Raw genomic sequence first — 13836 nt, 5'->3', positions numbered from 1 at the left:
TGCACTCTAGCCTGGGCGACAGAGTGAGACTCCATCTCAAAAAAAAAAAAAAAAAAGGAATGAGAGTGGCCAGGGGATAGAGGTGGTCCCCTGTCCTCCATCTGCCACTGGAGAAGTGAGCCTCCTTGCCTTGAGCTGGGGTGGGTGCTGACTCTGAAACCCATCCAGGGCTCTCCAGACTGAGGACCTGACCCCTGGGCTGAGTTCAGCACCCCCTGTTATCTAGGAGGACCATTCGCCAATAGATGGGGTGGGTGGGGCCGGGGGCTGCCAGACTCTCCTTGGTAAAGTTGCTGCTCTTGCTTTTTGCAGATTCCAGACCCAGGAGGAGCTCAACGGTAAGTACCCCTCTCTTGCCCCCGCCTCAGCTTCGTGCCCCTAAATCTGACTCCTTCCCTAACAGATCTGAAGTTTTGAGAGCTGCTGGGGGAAGGGAGAGGGAGGGGACAGAAGGGCCATTCCCCTCCCACAGTGCCCAGGGTGCAGGCCCGTGCTGTAAGTTCAGGCTGAGTCTGCCACCCCACAGGGACCTCTGTGCACAGGGGCCTCGCCTGGGGCCTCAGCCAGGCCTTGGCTAAGGATGGAGAGCCCCACCCTCACAGCAGCCTCCAGCTCCTGGCTCAGCCTGCCGGGAATTTCCAGAAGGGCCTGCACACAGTGGATTTGGTTTGGGCCACTTTTGGGTACCAGGTCTGGTCAGGAGGAAGACTGTGTTCATTTTCCCCTTTTCTTTACTCTTCCGTGAATCTCATCCTCCAAGCTGGATGACAGAGCAGGTGGCTATGGTCCATTTCTTTTTTTTTTTTTTTCCGTGTATCAATTCTTCCATTACTTTCTTTTAATTCAAGCATTCATACATTAAGAAGGGTTTCTATTCTTTCATTTTTCAATATAATATACAGAACCATAATGCTAGTTCAGTTTCAAATTATGCGGGATCACATACGAATATGCTTGGATATGACAGTGGCTGTTACAATACTAAGAAATTTCATGAAAGAGGTATTTAACAATTTGTAAGATGATCAAATATGTTTTTGCTGCATAGGCCAATGCATTAATAGTAACTTGTTTTAAAATGTAGTCTTTTGGCTGAATACGATGCCTCACACTTAAAATCCCAGCATTTTGGGAGGCTGAGGCGGGTGGATCACCTGAGGTCAGGAGTTCGAGACCAGCCTGGCCAACATAGTGAAACCTTGTCTCTGCTAAAACTACAAAAAGTATCCAGGTGTAGTGGCACACGCCTGTAGTCCCAGCTACTCGGGAGGCTGAGGCAGGAGAATCGCTTGAACCTGGGGGACAGAGGTTGCAGTGAGCCGAGATTGCGCCACTGCTCTCCCAGCCCGGGTAACAGAGTGAGACTCTGTGGGGGGGAAAAAAAAAGCAGTCTTTTAGCCTTCATATCATTATGAAAGAGTATTCAAGATTATGTATTAAGGTTGGTGCCATTTGCCATTAAAAGTAATGGCAAACCTGGTTTAACCCTTCTGATAGGTAGTTGTGGATGTTGGGATTGAGAACTGAATAATCTTTGCCTGGAGTGACACTACACTCTAGAATTTCCACTTTGAAGAATACTCAGTTCTAACTTGTGATTCCCGGTAGAACAAACTTTATTTTTCTAGCCCAGCAGCGATCTAGAAGCTGAGGAATCTCAGCGTCTTTTAAAACTTGTTATGTGGTTTTCTTTTAAAAAGCGCCTGTTTTGGGAAAGTAGAATTTATGGGTATAACATATGTTCATTATTTGTACATAAAATCATTTAAAAAGTAAAAAGTAATAATAATAATAATGGCAAAAACGTGATTACTTTTGCACCAATTTAAAAGATATGCTCTCTGTGCCTTGAGAATCATTGCGTCAGCACGGGCATCCCTGCCTCCTCTGAATTACTCAAACTCACTCCATTTTGAAGGCATCAGGACATTTCACGAGGCCACTTCTTTGCCCTTACCTGTAAAAGTCAAAAACTAAACTGACACTTTCCTCATGACATAGCTGTTTTTTTTTTTTTTTTAGCATTTAGAAAATATTTATTAATAGTATACATGAATTTAGATTATATAGTATAGAGGTCACCGGGCTTGTCACTGCAACTAACAGTAGTCTGTTTTTAGAATACTTGAGTGTGATTATAAAAGACTACTTTCCAGGATCTCGGGGCTGGGGAGCTGGAGGGGCTGCTCCAGGAGGCGGGGGACCTGGAGCTGGTACTTACAGACTTTGGTGCTTATGAGTGTGGATTATGGACCAGATGCCAGGGTTCAAATCCTAGCTCAGATACTTTTTTTTTTTTTTTGAGACGGAGCCTCGCTCTGTCGCCCAGGCTGGAGTGCAGTGGCGCAATCTCGGCTCACTGCAAGCTCCGCCTCCCGGGTTCACGCCATTCTCCTGCCTCAGCCTCTCCGAGTAGCTGGGACTACAGGCGCCCGCCACCACGCCCGGCTAATTTTTTTTTTTTAATTTTTAGTAGAGACAGGGTTTCACCGTGGTCTCGATCTCCTGACCTCATGATCCGCCCGCCTCGGCCTCCCAAAGTGCTGGGATTACAAGCGTGAGCCACCGCGCCCGGCCTAGCTCAGATACTTACTGATGGTATAACCCTGGGCAAGTTACTCGACTCCTCTGTGCCTCAGTTTTCTCATCTGTAAAATGGGGAGGGGGCTGTTACCCACCTCATACGGTGGTTGTGAGGATTAACATATGTCAAGGACTTTAGGACAGGGCCACGGACGTGTTGAGCACCCTGTGAGTCGCTGACTGTTACCCCTACGATTTAGTACAAATTAAAAGCAACAGACTTCACCCAGAAAGCTGAGAAGCCCGGGGCAGCTCATGGCAGCTTTAAAGCAGAAAGGGAGGCTCACTGGGGTCTGTAGAGATGAAAAAAAAAAAGGGGGCCTCCCAGTTCAGAGACTGGCGGGGAGGTTGGGGGTACCCTGCAGCAGCACCCATTCCCCTCCCACAGCAGCTGAGGAGTGGCGCGTCGGTGACAGAACCCAGCGCGGAAGAGCTGGGGTTAATGAGCCAGCCACTGACGGAGACCTGCCACAACGTGGGGGCAGCCTACCTGGAGAGCCTGCCGCTGCAGGATGCCAGCCCGGCCGGGGGCCCCTCGTCCCCCAGGGACCTTCCTGAGCCCCGGGTGTCCACGGAGCACACCAATAACAAGATTGGTGAGTCAGCCTGTTTTGGGAGGTCCTCTGCAGCCCAGGGGCAGATGGGAGATGCATACGGGGCCCTGGGCCCTGGGCCCTGGAAGGGACCTGGAGACCCTGGAGCTGAAAGGCCCAGGAAAGGAGAGGCACAGATTCTTCACCCCAATTTAAGTTTCTGTAAGTAGGGACAGCAAGGGTGCTTACCTCGTAGGCCATTGTGCGAATTCATGAGCCAGTGCGCATGAGGTGCCTGCTGTTACGTAAAAAATGAACGTCACCCCAGCCCCCAACACCGAGCACCCTAGGGGACAGGAGGAAGATGTGCCAGTGGTCACAGGACCTGCCACTTGTCTGGTGCATTCCAGGCACTGTGCAGGTGCCATCTCTTCATCTCTGATGGTCTCACCACCTTCTTTGGATGGTGTCTTTCTCCCCATTTTACAGTTGGGGAAACTGTGGTTCAGAGGGTGAAGTGATTTTCCCCATCTCATGGCTACTAAGTGGCACAGCTGGGACTCGCCCCTGCGTTTGCTGGGCCCTGAAGCTCTTGGTTTGTCCACGTTACCACCCACCCTCTACAGAAGCAGGAGGCCAGATGGGGCCCAGATGTTCAGAGCTTCCCAACGGCAGCTGCTGCCAGCCTGGACAGACATTGGCTTTGGCCTCCTGCGGGCCTCCCTGCTTCCTCTCTTGCTTCTCGTCACCTTGGTACGGCATTTTCCCCAAAATATATACCTGACCTTATCACACCCCTGCTGAGAAGCCTCCAGCAGCTTCCCATTCCCTATGGGATGAATTCCAGCATTCTCATTCTGGCAGTCAAGGCTGACAGCAAGTTGTAGCTCCCCCACCAGACTCACCTACCTTCTGACCCCACAGTCTGTCCCTCCCGCTCATGGCAGTCTCCCGAATTTACAGACCCCTCTCTCACTTCTGAGCTTCTCGGTGGGAGCTGCCCCGTCACCTGAAACAGCCAACTCCACTGCCTTGAATCCAGTTAATTCTGGATATCCTGGGGACCCTGCTTATTTGCCCCTTCCTCCAGGAAGCCTTCTGTGCCCTCTCCACTGTGCTATGCTCCCTAAGAACCCAGCCTCCCCTACCCAGTGTCCTAGCACGCAGCGGTGTGACTGCGTGTTTATAGCCTTCCTCCACCTCCACCTGGCTTTGTGTTCCCTGTGGGCAGGGCCTTGGTGGACCCTACCTCTGTCACTTCTGGAAGGGTAACTGGCACTGGGATAATACTGAAGAGTCATTTGTAATTGTCCTGTGCATTTCTATGGCAGACAGTGGTGGCCAGAACTCTTCAGGGCAGTCATCTTCTCTTTATTTTTTCAGCCTCCTGAGTAGCTGGGATTACGGGCGAGTGTCACCATGCCTGGCTAATTTTTTGTATTTTTAGTAGAGACAAGGTTTCACTATGTTGGCCAGGCTGGTCTGGAACTCCTGGCCTCAAGGTGATCTGCCCGCCTTGGCCTCCCAAAGTACTGGGATTATAGGCATGAGCCACCGTGCCCAGCCTGGGCAGTCTTTTGTAACAAACTGAAGCTTTTGAAATGGTAGCTTTTAGTAAGTCTTATTTGAAAAGTATGTGTTTTGGGAAACAGCATCAAAGGCTTCTTCAGAATTCCTAAGAAGTCCTAATTGGAACATCTGAGTCCACACTGAGGGCAGAGCCTGGAATCCCAGGGGTGGGGTTCACAGGGTGTTTGATGGGGAGGAGAAGGAAGTGCCAGGCTCCCAGGCAGCTGGCTCAGATGTGGGCTTCCCTCCCCTGGCATGGCCTGCAGGCCTTGCTGGTGAGTGGATCGGGGGCCACCTCCGCCATGGTGGGAAGAGAAGGCCTTGGAGGTTCTCTTGGGCACCCAAGACACAGGCAACCCCCTTGTCCTCCTGATGCCAGCCCAGGAGAGCGTTCCCCCTTCCCATCCAGTTCCCAAGAGGGGTCACACTGGGGTCTGTACATCATCCCTCTCCCCCTGGGAACCAGGCAAGGGAAGAACCCCTTTCTCCCCAACTTCCTTACCTGCCCTCCCCACCTGGCCAAGATGGATTCCCTGAACTCTGGAGCTCTGAGGAGGGGGCAAGAAATCCATGCAGCCCTTGGAAGCCACCCCCACAGCCTGGGGGGTGGGCAGCCTGTGATGGGGGCAGAGCCAGAGTGGGGCAGACCCCTCATGGCCGGCTCTGAAATTTCCAGACCCCTCTCTCACTTCTGAGCTCGGTGGGAGCTTCTTCCTCACCCGGAGCAGCCAATTCCACCGCCTTGAATCCAGTTAATTCCCGGTTTCCTGGGGACTCCTGCCCGTTTCCCTGAGGAATGTGAGGGGACCAGCCTGTCCCCAGCTGTGGCTCCTTCTCTCTAATCCAGCACCCCCACCCCCATTTCCCTCCCACCTGACCCTACCCGCCTCTCGTCTTCTCTGCCCATCCCCCTCTGGGCCTTCTCTCCCCTCCTGGGGTCTCCTCTCTCACCACCCCCAGCCCCCATCTTTTTCCCAGCCCTCTATAGGGCTCCTAGGGCCGGGAGCCCACAGGCCTTGATGGAGGTGTGGGGAGTGCTGAGGCCCTGCTCTGTTTTGGGGTCTGTGGGGACACCCAGCCCACAGCCTGTCCCACACTCTGGGCCTTCTCCTCTTGCTGCCATTTGGCGCACTTCTCTCTTTCCTGGGGGTGTTCAAAACCAGAATAGAAGAACCAGCGTCATGCAATAGGGTTGAGGGTGTGGGGGACTCGAGAACCTTTTTGGGGTTCCTGAATCCGAGGGGTATAACTGCATTACCCAGAAAGGCAGGGGTCCCTGTACCCCCACCCCACCCCAGCTCTCAAGTTCCCTCTTGAGCTTCCCCATTCTGGCCTCCAGAGTCCAGCGCAGAACAGCTGGGAGCCAGCCCACCCTGAGCCAGACACCATCAGCTGGGCAGAGGCCAGGCTTCCCCACTCCCCAGCTCCTTGGGCCACTGAACCTGAGCCTCTGTGTCCCCTCTATCAGAAGGCCACACCAGAAGCCCCCACATCAGACTGTGGCGAGGACCGGCCATCCGTCCAAGCTCCCACCGTGTGCTTGCAGCACAGCCATGCGCGCTGCAGGCAGGAGATTGGCTCTGAGCAGTAAGCCCTGAAATTCACGGCCTGAGCCAGGCTGTCTCAATCATGGGCTGCCGAGACCTATTAAGGGGGCCTGGGTTTCTGCAGGATGTGATAGGCTGGCTGAGTTTGCCCGGACCGAGGGGGCTCCCAGGACACAGGGACTTGCAGCACTAGAACCAGGAATGTTCCCGGGCAAGCTGGACAAGTTGGTCACCCTGGGTTTTGGCTGCAGGCACATGGATAGGAGCAGAAAGGGCCACCAGGAGGAGCAGGTGTTTTTTTCGGAATTTCTCCTAACTACGTGGCGACCTTGGGCCGGTCATTTAACCTCTCCAGGCTTCAGGTTCTTATCTGTAAATGGGAATCTTGATAGTGTCCGCCTTGCAGAAGGGCTGGGGACCCAGGAGCGGGGGTGTGGAAACTGCTCAGCTCTGCTGTGTCTGCTCGTGCTCTGGTTACCCACGGCTTTGCCTGTTTTTGTCTACAGTTTACTGTCTCTCCCACCCTGTCCTCTTCTTCCCTACCCATCCCCAGAGAAGTGCTGAGAAAATCCTAAGTACAAGTGGGCTGGTTCTTAAATCCTCAAGGCCCAGCTCCTAGCTGTTCTATTTCCTCTGAGCCCCCAGGACGCCTGTAAGGTGCGTCAGAGAGGCTGTGCCATCAGCCTGAAGCCACCCGGCAGGTGTACCAGCACTGGGCCTCCGCCCTTCTCTGCCTCTTTACTCCCATCCTGGCTGGTGCTCTGGCCTCCCTCGCTCACCCATCCTTTTGCCTTGCAGAGAAAATCTACATCATGAAGGCTGACACCGTGATCGTGGGGACCGTGAAGGCTGAGCTGCCCGAGGGCCGGGGCCTGGCAGGGTCAGCAGAGCCTGAATCGGAGATGGAGCTGGAGGCGGACCATACCCCCCACTACCCCGAGCAGGAGACAGAACCACCTCTGGGCAGCTGCAGCGATGTCATGCTCTCAGTGGAAGAGGAAGGGAAAGAAGACCCCTTGCCCACAGCCGCCTCTGGAAAGTGAGGCCTGGGCTGGGCTGGGTCTAGGAGGGCAGCAGGGTGGCCTCTGGGAGGCCAGGATGGCACTGTTGGCACCAAGGTTGGGGGCAGAGGCCCATCTGGCCTGAACTGAGGTTCCAGCATCTAGTGGTGGACCGGCTGGTCATTGCAGGGGTCTGGCGGTCTCTGCTTGCATCCCCCACTTACCTGTCCCCTGACCCAGAGCCTAGGGGATCCGGGGCTTGTACAGAAGAGACAGTCCAAGGGGACTGGATCCCAGCAGTGATGTTGGTTGAGGCAGCAAACAGACGGCAGGATGGGCACTGCCGAGAACAGCATTGGTCCCAGAGCCCTGGGCATCAGACCCTCACCACTAGGCCCAGAGCCCAGCAAGGGAGAGGTCGTGAGGCTGGCTCCCAGTGCCCCTGTAACCCTACTCTCCTCTCTCCCTGGACCTCAGAGGTGACACCCATTGGGCGCTTCCGGCATGCCCTCAGTTACTGTAAACGTGGCCCTCAGTGGGCATGGAGCCAGTGCCTGTGGTTGTTTCTCCAGAGTCAAAAGGGAAGTCGAGGGATGGGGTGTCGTCAGCTGGCACCGTCTCTGCTGCAGCGGCCACGCTGTACTCTGCGCTGGCATGAGGGCCCCTGCCTGGGCTGCGGGACCCTCCTGGTGCTGCCCACCTTCCCTGTCCTATAGCCCCCTCAGTGGACCCAGGGCCTAGGGCCCAGGATCAAGTCACTCATCTCAGAATGTCCCCACCAATCCCCACCACAGCAGGCGCCTCGGGTCCCAGATGTCTGCAGCCCTCAGCAGCTGCAGACCGACCCTCAACAACCCAGAGAACCTGCTTTACTTTGCCCAGGGACTTCCTCCCCACGTGAACATGGGGAACTTCGGGCCCTGCCTGGGGTCCTTGACCGCTCTCTGTGGGCCCCACCCCTCTGTCCTGGGAAATGAAGAAGCATCTTCCTTAGATCTGCCCTGCTTGCAAATCCACCAGCACCAACCCTACCACCTGGTTCCGGCTCTGCACCCTTTGGGGTGCGGACGTGGAGAGGCACCACAGCCTCATCCAGGCATCTGTTTTACTCTGGACCATAGGAAACAAGACTGTTTGGAGGTTTCATCCGGATTTTGGGTTTTTCACATTTCACGCTAAGGAGTAAAGCGGCCCTGACTTCCGTTCGGCTGGCCAGCTGACTCCCTAGGGCCTTCAGATGTGTATGCAAATGAGTGATGGATAAGGATGAGTCTTGGAGTTGCGGGCAGCCTGGAGACTCGTGGACTTACCGCCTGGAGGCAGGCCCAGGAAAGCTGCTGTTTACTCATCGGCCAGCCACGTGCTCTCTGGAGGAAGTGGTAGTTTCTGAAACCTCTCAGATGTTTTGGGGAAAGTTGGAGAAGCTGTGACCTTGCGAGAGGTGGTTACACCAGAACCTGGACATTGGCCAGAAGAAGCTTAAGTGGGCAGACACTGTTTGCCCAGTGTTTGTGCAAGGATGGAGTGGGTGTCTCTGCATCACCCACAGCCACAGCTGTAAGGCACACTGGAAGGCACACGCCTGCCAGGCAGGGCAGTCTGGTGCCCATGATGGGAGGGATTGACATGTTTTGACAAAATAATGCACTTCCTCACCTAGAGGCCCTTCACACAACTTTTGAATCTCTAAAAATCCATAAAATCCTTAAAGAACTGTAAGGCTGAGGATATGATCATTGAAATTGAGAATATGTTATTAATAGAACCCCTGAGCAGAAGTGCCTTTGGGAGTGTCCCCGCAGGGCAGGGATTCCCGCTGAACCCCCAGGCACTAAGGTGGCCAGTCTCTGGTAGATTGGATACTTCTGGGGCCGGGAGCCCACTTTCTGCTGGGGCAGTCCTTCTCATTGCTGGAAGATTTTCCTTATCACTCGAGGCGAATTCTTTCTCCATGTAATTGCCACTCCCTGGTCCAAAGGCTGCCCTTTGAGGACACTCAGTTAAATAAAGCCACTGTCGGTCAGTTGCGGTGGCTCACGCCTGTAATCCCAGCACTCTGGGAGACCAAGGCGAGTAGATCACCTGAGGTCAGGAGTTCAAGACTAGCCTGGCCAACATGGTAAAACCCCGTCTCTACTAAAAATATAAAAATTAGGTGTGGTGGCGGGCACCTGTAATCCCAGCTACTCAGGAGGCTGAGAATTGCTTGAACCTGGGAGGTGGAGGTTGCAGCAGTGAGCCGAGATCGTGCCACTGCACCCAGCCTGGGCGACAAGAGTGAGACTCCGTCTCAAAAAAAAAAAAAAAAATGCCGCTGTTGTCACAAGGCTCCCTTTAGGTATTTGTAGAAAGGTTTCTGGGCCTCCCCACGGCCTTCTTCCCTCTGGGCTGGGCCGAGCAGCCCCACAGCTTTGGAGAAGGGATTCTCCAAGGAACAGCGTGAGTGCCCAAGCCTTGGGAGGCAGGGGGAGGACCACAGGTATCTGGGAGCCTTGGGAGGCAGGTGGAGGACCACAGGTATCTGGGAGTGTTGGGCTTCTGTGTCTGAGCTGGGAGGAGCCCAGACTGCCTCCCTGCGCACAGCTTAGTGGCACTTTAGGGCCAGCCTCCACCCCAGGCAGCCAGCCCAAGGCCCCCTCTGACTGTGTGTCTTGTGCGAGGTGGAGGAAACCCACAGCCACGGACAGACCCTGCCCACCCCATCCCTAAGACTCCAGCCCACACCCAGACATTAGCCCAGCCATTGAACCAGCCACTGCCTGCCATGCACTCAGTCCAGGAGCCAGGGTGAATTTCCCCCTCCTGCCCAGCGACGAGCGGACCCCTTCTATTCTCTGGCCGTGCTTGTCCAGGTTGGCAGATGGACAGAGCTCCCTGCTACTCAAGGTAGCAATTCTCAGGCTGTGATGACACCCCACACACCTCTTCCTAAACATTTGTGATCAGAGAGGGATAGCAAGTGCTAAGTATCAGATGGAAGCTGTTGCCTTCAAAGAAAAGCCATTGTTTCCCAAGGCACTTTTGTAGGTGGTAAAAACCATTCTACAGTTCGCAGAATCTCCATGGCTCGGGTCAGTCCCTAAAATGGAATGAGGGGACCTCCCTAGAGCATCTCTCACTCCATCACGACCTCACCCTCCAACAGTGAGGTGTTAAAGACCCAAGACTGGGTCTTGGTCATCCTTGTCCCATGGTCACCAGGCACTGATTGGTTGGGCTAAGTAAAAATGAAAACCTGTGTGCGGATGAGAGGCGGCTCCCCAGCCACAGTTCCTCGGGTGCCTTCTCTCTTCCACCCACTTCCTCGATCCTCTGCAGTGGGGGGCAAGTGTGGGGTGGCGGGGTGGGGGGGCTTGGGCCAGAATGTGTGGGGACATCAGATTCACAGCCAGGGCCCAAGAGAAAAGCTTAGTTAAGGCGAAACTGTTCAGCTTCAAAGGTGGCTCTTGGGCTGAAGGAGAAGCTGCTGAGGACACCTCAGGCCCCTGCACCCTCCGCCAGGCCCCACTGCCAGGCCCCTTCTCCTGAGCCGGCACCCCATGCTGGCCAAACACCCTGGAACCCTTGCCCCTGGCTGACCCAGGGGAGCAGGTGTTTAATGTTGGGGCCATGGGTGTGAGCCAGGCACAGGGTAGAGAGGCTTGCCTGCCATTCTCTGCAGCCCAGACACAACAGAAGCGTGCGGATGGTGATGGCGCTGCGGGGTCACAGAGAGGCTCGAATCCCAGCTCTGCCATTTATCAGTTGCATGAGCTTGGCTATGTTCCATGATCTCTTTAAGACTCGGTTTTCTTGTCTGTGAAATGGGGGTGTCAGTCTCTACCTGACGGGGTTCTGGGGCTTCCCTGACATGCCACTTGGTGTGTGGCTTGTGCTGAGTGGCAGGTTCTGTCCTTATTCCAGCCTCGTGGCCACTTGCTAAGAGCGAGCCCTTCTTGTGTCTGCAGAATTCAGCCCATCAATGTTAATCAGAGCTTTCAGGCCAGCCTGGGAACCCAGCCGCCCTTGGGGCCAACTTACTGTGGGAAGCCCCGCAGTGGGCAGGCCTCTTCTTGTTCTGTGGGCTACCCCAAGAACCCTTCAAATCACAGTGATAGGACTGGCTCATTATTCGATGCCTGTAACTCTGGATATGTCGGCAAAGTGCTGCGGGTCCCTCCGGAGGGACATCTCACTCGTGGTTCTAGCACATTCCAGATTGCACCGCATTGCTGTTCAAGGTCTTTCCTCAATTAAAGAGTGGCCTTCCTTCCTCTCTTCCTTCCACAAACACCTCTGATGAGCCTGGCCCAAGTCTAGCTGCTGAGGACTCGTGGGGCACAGGCTTGCTCTTGTGGGTCCTGGTCCTGTGTCTGGTGGATGGGACAGACGGGGGCACCATCAAATCAGTACACAAGGTCATTCCAGAGTCAGATCACGCTGTGAACCACAAGAAGCCCGAGCCAGGTACTGTGGCAGAGTGGGAGGGGAGGGCCACCACTAGCTAGGTGGTCAGGGCAAGCCTCTTTGAGAAGGTGCCCATTGAACTTGGCCTGAGTGATGTCACAAGCCAGCGAGGTCTGGAAGGCAAGGAGCTGAAGTGGGCACACTCCTGCCTCGAGTTCCAGGAAGAACATGGTGGTGGAAGAGGCACAGTGGGCGAGGGAAAAAAGGAGGTGAGGGGGGAAGGCCTGGGGAGGAGGGCCTGGTGGGCCATTGTGATTAGGCACCTAGATTTTATCATAAAAATACTGGTCTATGTTTATTTCTGTTTTCTTCCTAGTAGAACAATAAACATCCTGGTATTATTTCAGCAATGAGTGAGAAAGGCCAAACTAGGGGCAGCAAAGGTTGTTTTAACCTATTTTGGAGGGAAGTTGGGGAAACAGGCAGCAGTTGCTGGCAGCCAGGAAGCAGTTAGATGGGTTTTCTCAGAAAGAACTAAGACAGCATTCCTGGTGATGATTGTAGCTATGGGTAGGGTTAGGAGTCTGCTGGTCTAGCTTCCCCCTTTCTCTGGGTATCTTCCAGAGAATAAAAACCAAACTGAAAAACCCTGGGAAGCCTGGAGGCCTTTGTTTGTGTTTTGGTGTGGTGATTGTTTTCCCAGTCATGAGGCAGAGGGATTATTTCAGTATCACAGGGACAGCGGTGGCCTGTGCTTACTTTTTACCCTTTAGCCCTCATGGAGGCAGTGGCCATTTCATGATGGTGGCATGGAGCTGTGGCTTCCGGCTCGACAAGCTCCCAGCTGCTTGGTCCCAAGCAAAGCCCTTATGTGCATTCAATGTGGGTTTTCTGGTCTGCAAAGTGGACCCAATGAGGCCAGGCGCGGTGGCTCACGCCTTAATCCCAGCACTTTGGGAGGCCGAGGCGAGTGGATCACTTGAGGTCAGGAGTTCGAGACCAGCCCGGGCAACATGGCAAAACCCCGTCTCTACTAAAAATACAAAAATTAGCCGGGCATGGTGGCACGTGCCTGTGATCCCAGCTACTTGGGAGGCTAAGGTGGGAGAATTGCTTGAACCTGGGAGGCGGAGGTTGCAGTGAGCCAAGATCGTGCCACTGCACTCCAGCCTGGGAGACAGAACGAGACTCTGTCTTCCAAAAAAAAAAAAAAGGTCTGGGCACGTATGCCATGTTCAGTAAACGACAGCCATCAAGAGCAGCATCTTAAGAGCTGAGAGTTCACCTAGGCCTTCCCGCATTCTTTGTGCATCTGGGCTTCCTAATAGAACCCTGGACAGTAGATAGGCTGGGTGGCAGCGCTCCCTTTTACAAGCTGAGGCTCAGGGGGGCGAAGCAACTGGCCCACTGCCGCACAGCTGGGAAGTCCCAGAGCCAGAGTTCAACCCCCAACTCTGTGATTCTAAATCCCTCCCCATGCCCAGGTGGCCTGGCTGCCTCTGTGGTCAGGGGTTGTGTTCGTATTGTGGTCATCCCCTGGCACTATGCCTTCTAGATAAGTTTCCTTTCATCTTCAAGTCACCACAACCGAGAGATAGAATAGAGGCTGATTTTATTCCTCCCTTTATGGGAAAGCAGAGACAGTTGCAAGAGGCAGGGTAACCTGCCCAAGGTCAAACTCCAGGCTGGGTGTGGTTTTCTGACTGCTCTGACCAGACAGGAAGGACACAGAGCTAACCAAGCCAGGGCCTCCTTCCTTGACACAGCTTTCCTCAAAGGTGTGTGTAATTTTTCTTTTTCTTTTTCTTTTTTTTTTTTTTTTGAGGCAGGGTCTTCCTCTGTCACCCAGGCTGGAATGCAATGGCACAAATACAGCTCGCTGTAGCCTCAACTTCCTGGGCTCACGCGATCCTCCTGCTTCAGCCTCCCAAGTAGCTGGGATCACAGGCACATGCCACCATGCCTGGCTAATTTTTTTTTTTTTTTGTAGAGACGGGTCTCTCTATGTTGCCCAGGCTAGTCTTGAATTCCTGGGCTCAAGCAATCTTCCTACCTTGGCTTCCCAAAGTGCTGAATTACAGGTGTGTGATTCTGAGGTCCGGGGAGACTCAGGGCTGGGTTGAGTCCAGGGAATCTCTGGGGGAGAACTGCCTGAGAGTGGAATTGCCCTTTCCATCCCCAGTAACACCTCATATCCTACTCACTGCCCTACCTGAG

The 13836-nt window shown here is 54.2% G+C and overlaps 1 protein-coding gene across 13 annotated transcripts in view; it reads left to right on the top strand.

Annotated features, from left to right (window-relative positions):
• The window catches only part of TNFRSF8 (TNF receptor superfamily member 8), an 80665-nt gene extending 71713 nt beyond the window's left edge, over positions 1-8952 (top strand). For 9 of the 13 annotated variants that reach the window (XM_055261425.2, XM_063631830.1, XM_063631823.1 and 6 more), the window contains 3 exons: positions 313-338; positions 2972-3179; positions 7031-8952. In XM_055261425.2, coding sequence (XP_055117400.1) covers positions 313-338; positions 2972-3179; positions 7031-7275 — 479 coding nt within the window. In that variant the 3' untranslated portion in view covers positions 7276-8952. The remainder of the gene's footprint in view (positions 1-312; positions 339-2971; positions 3180-7030) is intronic. The other 4 variants (XM_063631821.1, XM_063631828.1, XM_063631826.1 and 1 more) reach the window with 1 other exon arrangement.
• The last annotated feature ends 4884 nt before the right edge of the window (positions 8953-13836 follow it).

This window comes from Symphalangus syndactylus, chromosome 22, assembly GCF_028878055.3.
Source record: "Symphalangus syndactylus isolate Jambi chromosome 22, NHGRI_mSymSyn1-v2.1_pri, whole genome shotgun sequence".
NCBI lineage: Eukaryota > Metazoa > Chordata > Mammalia > Primates > Hylobatidae > Symphalangus > Symphalangus syndactylus.
The sequence above is the reverse complement of the archived record's forward strand: the minus strand, read 5'-3'. Positions and strand labels throughout refer to the sequence as shown.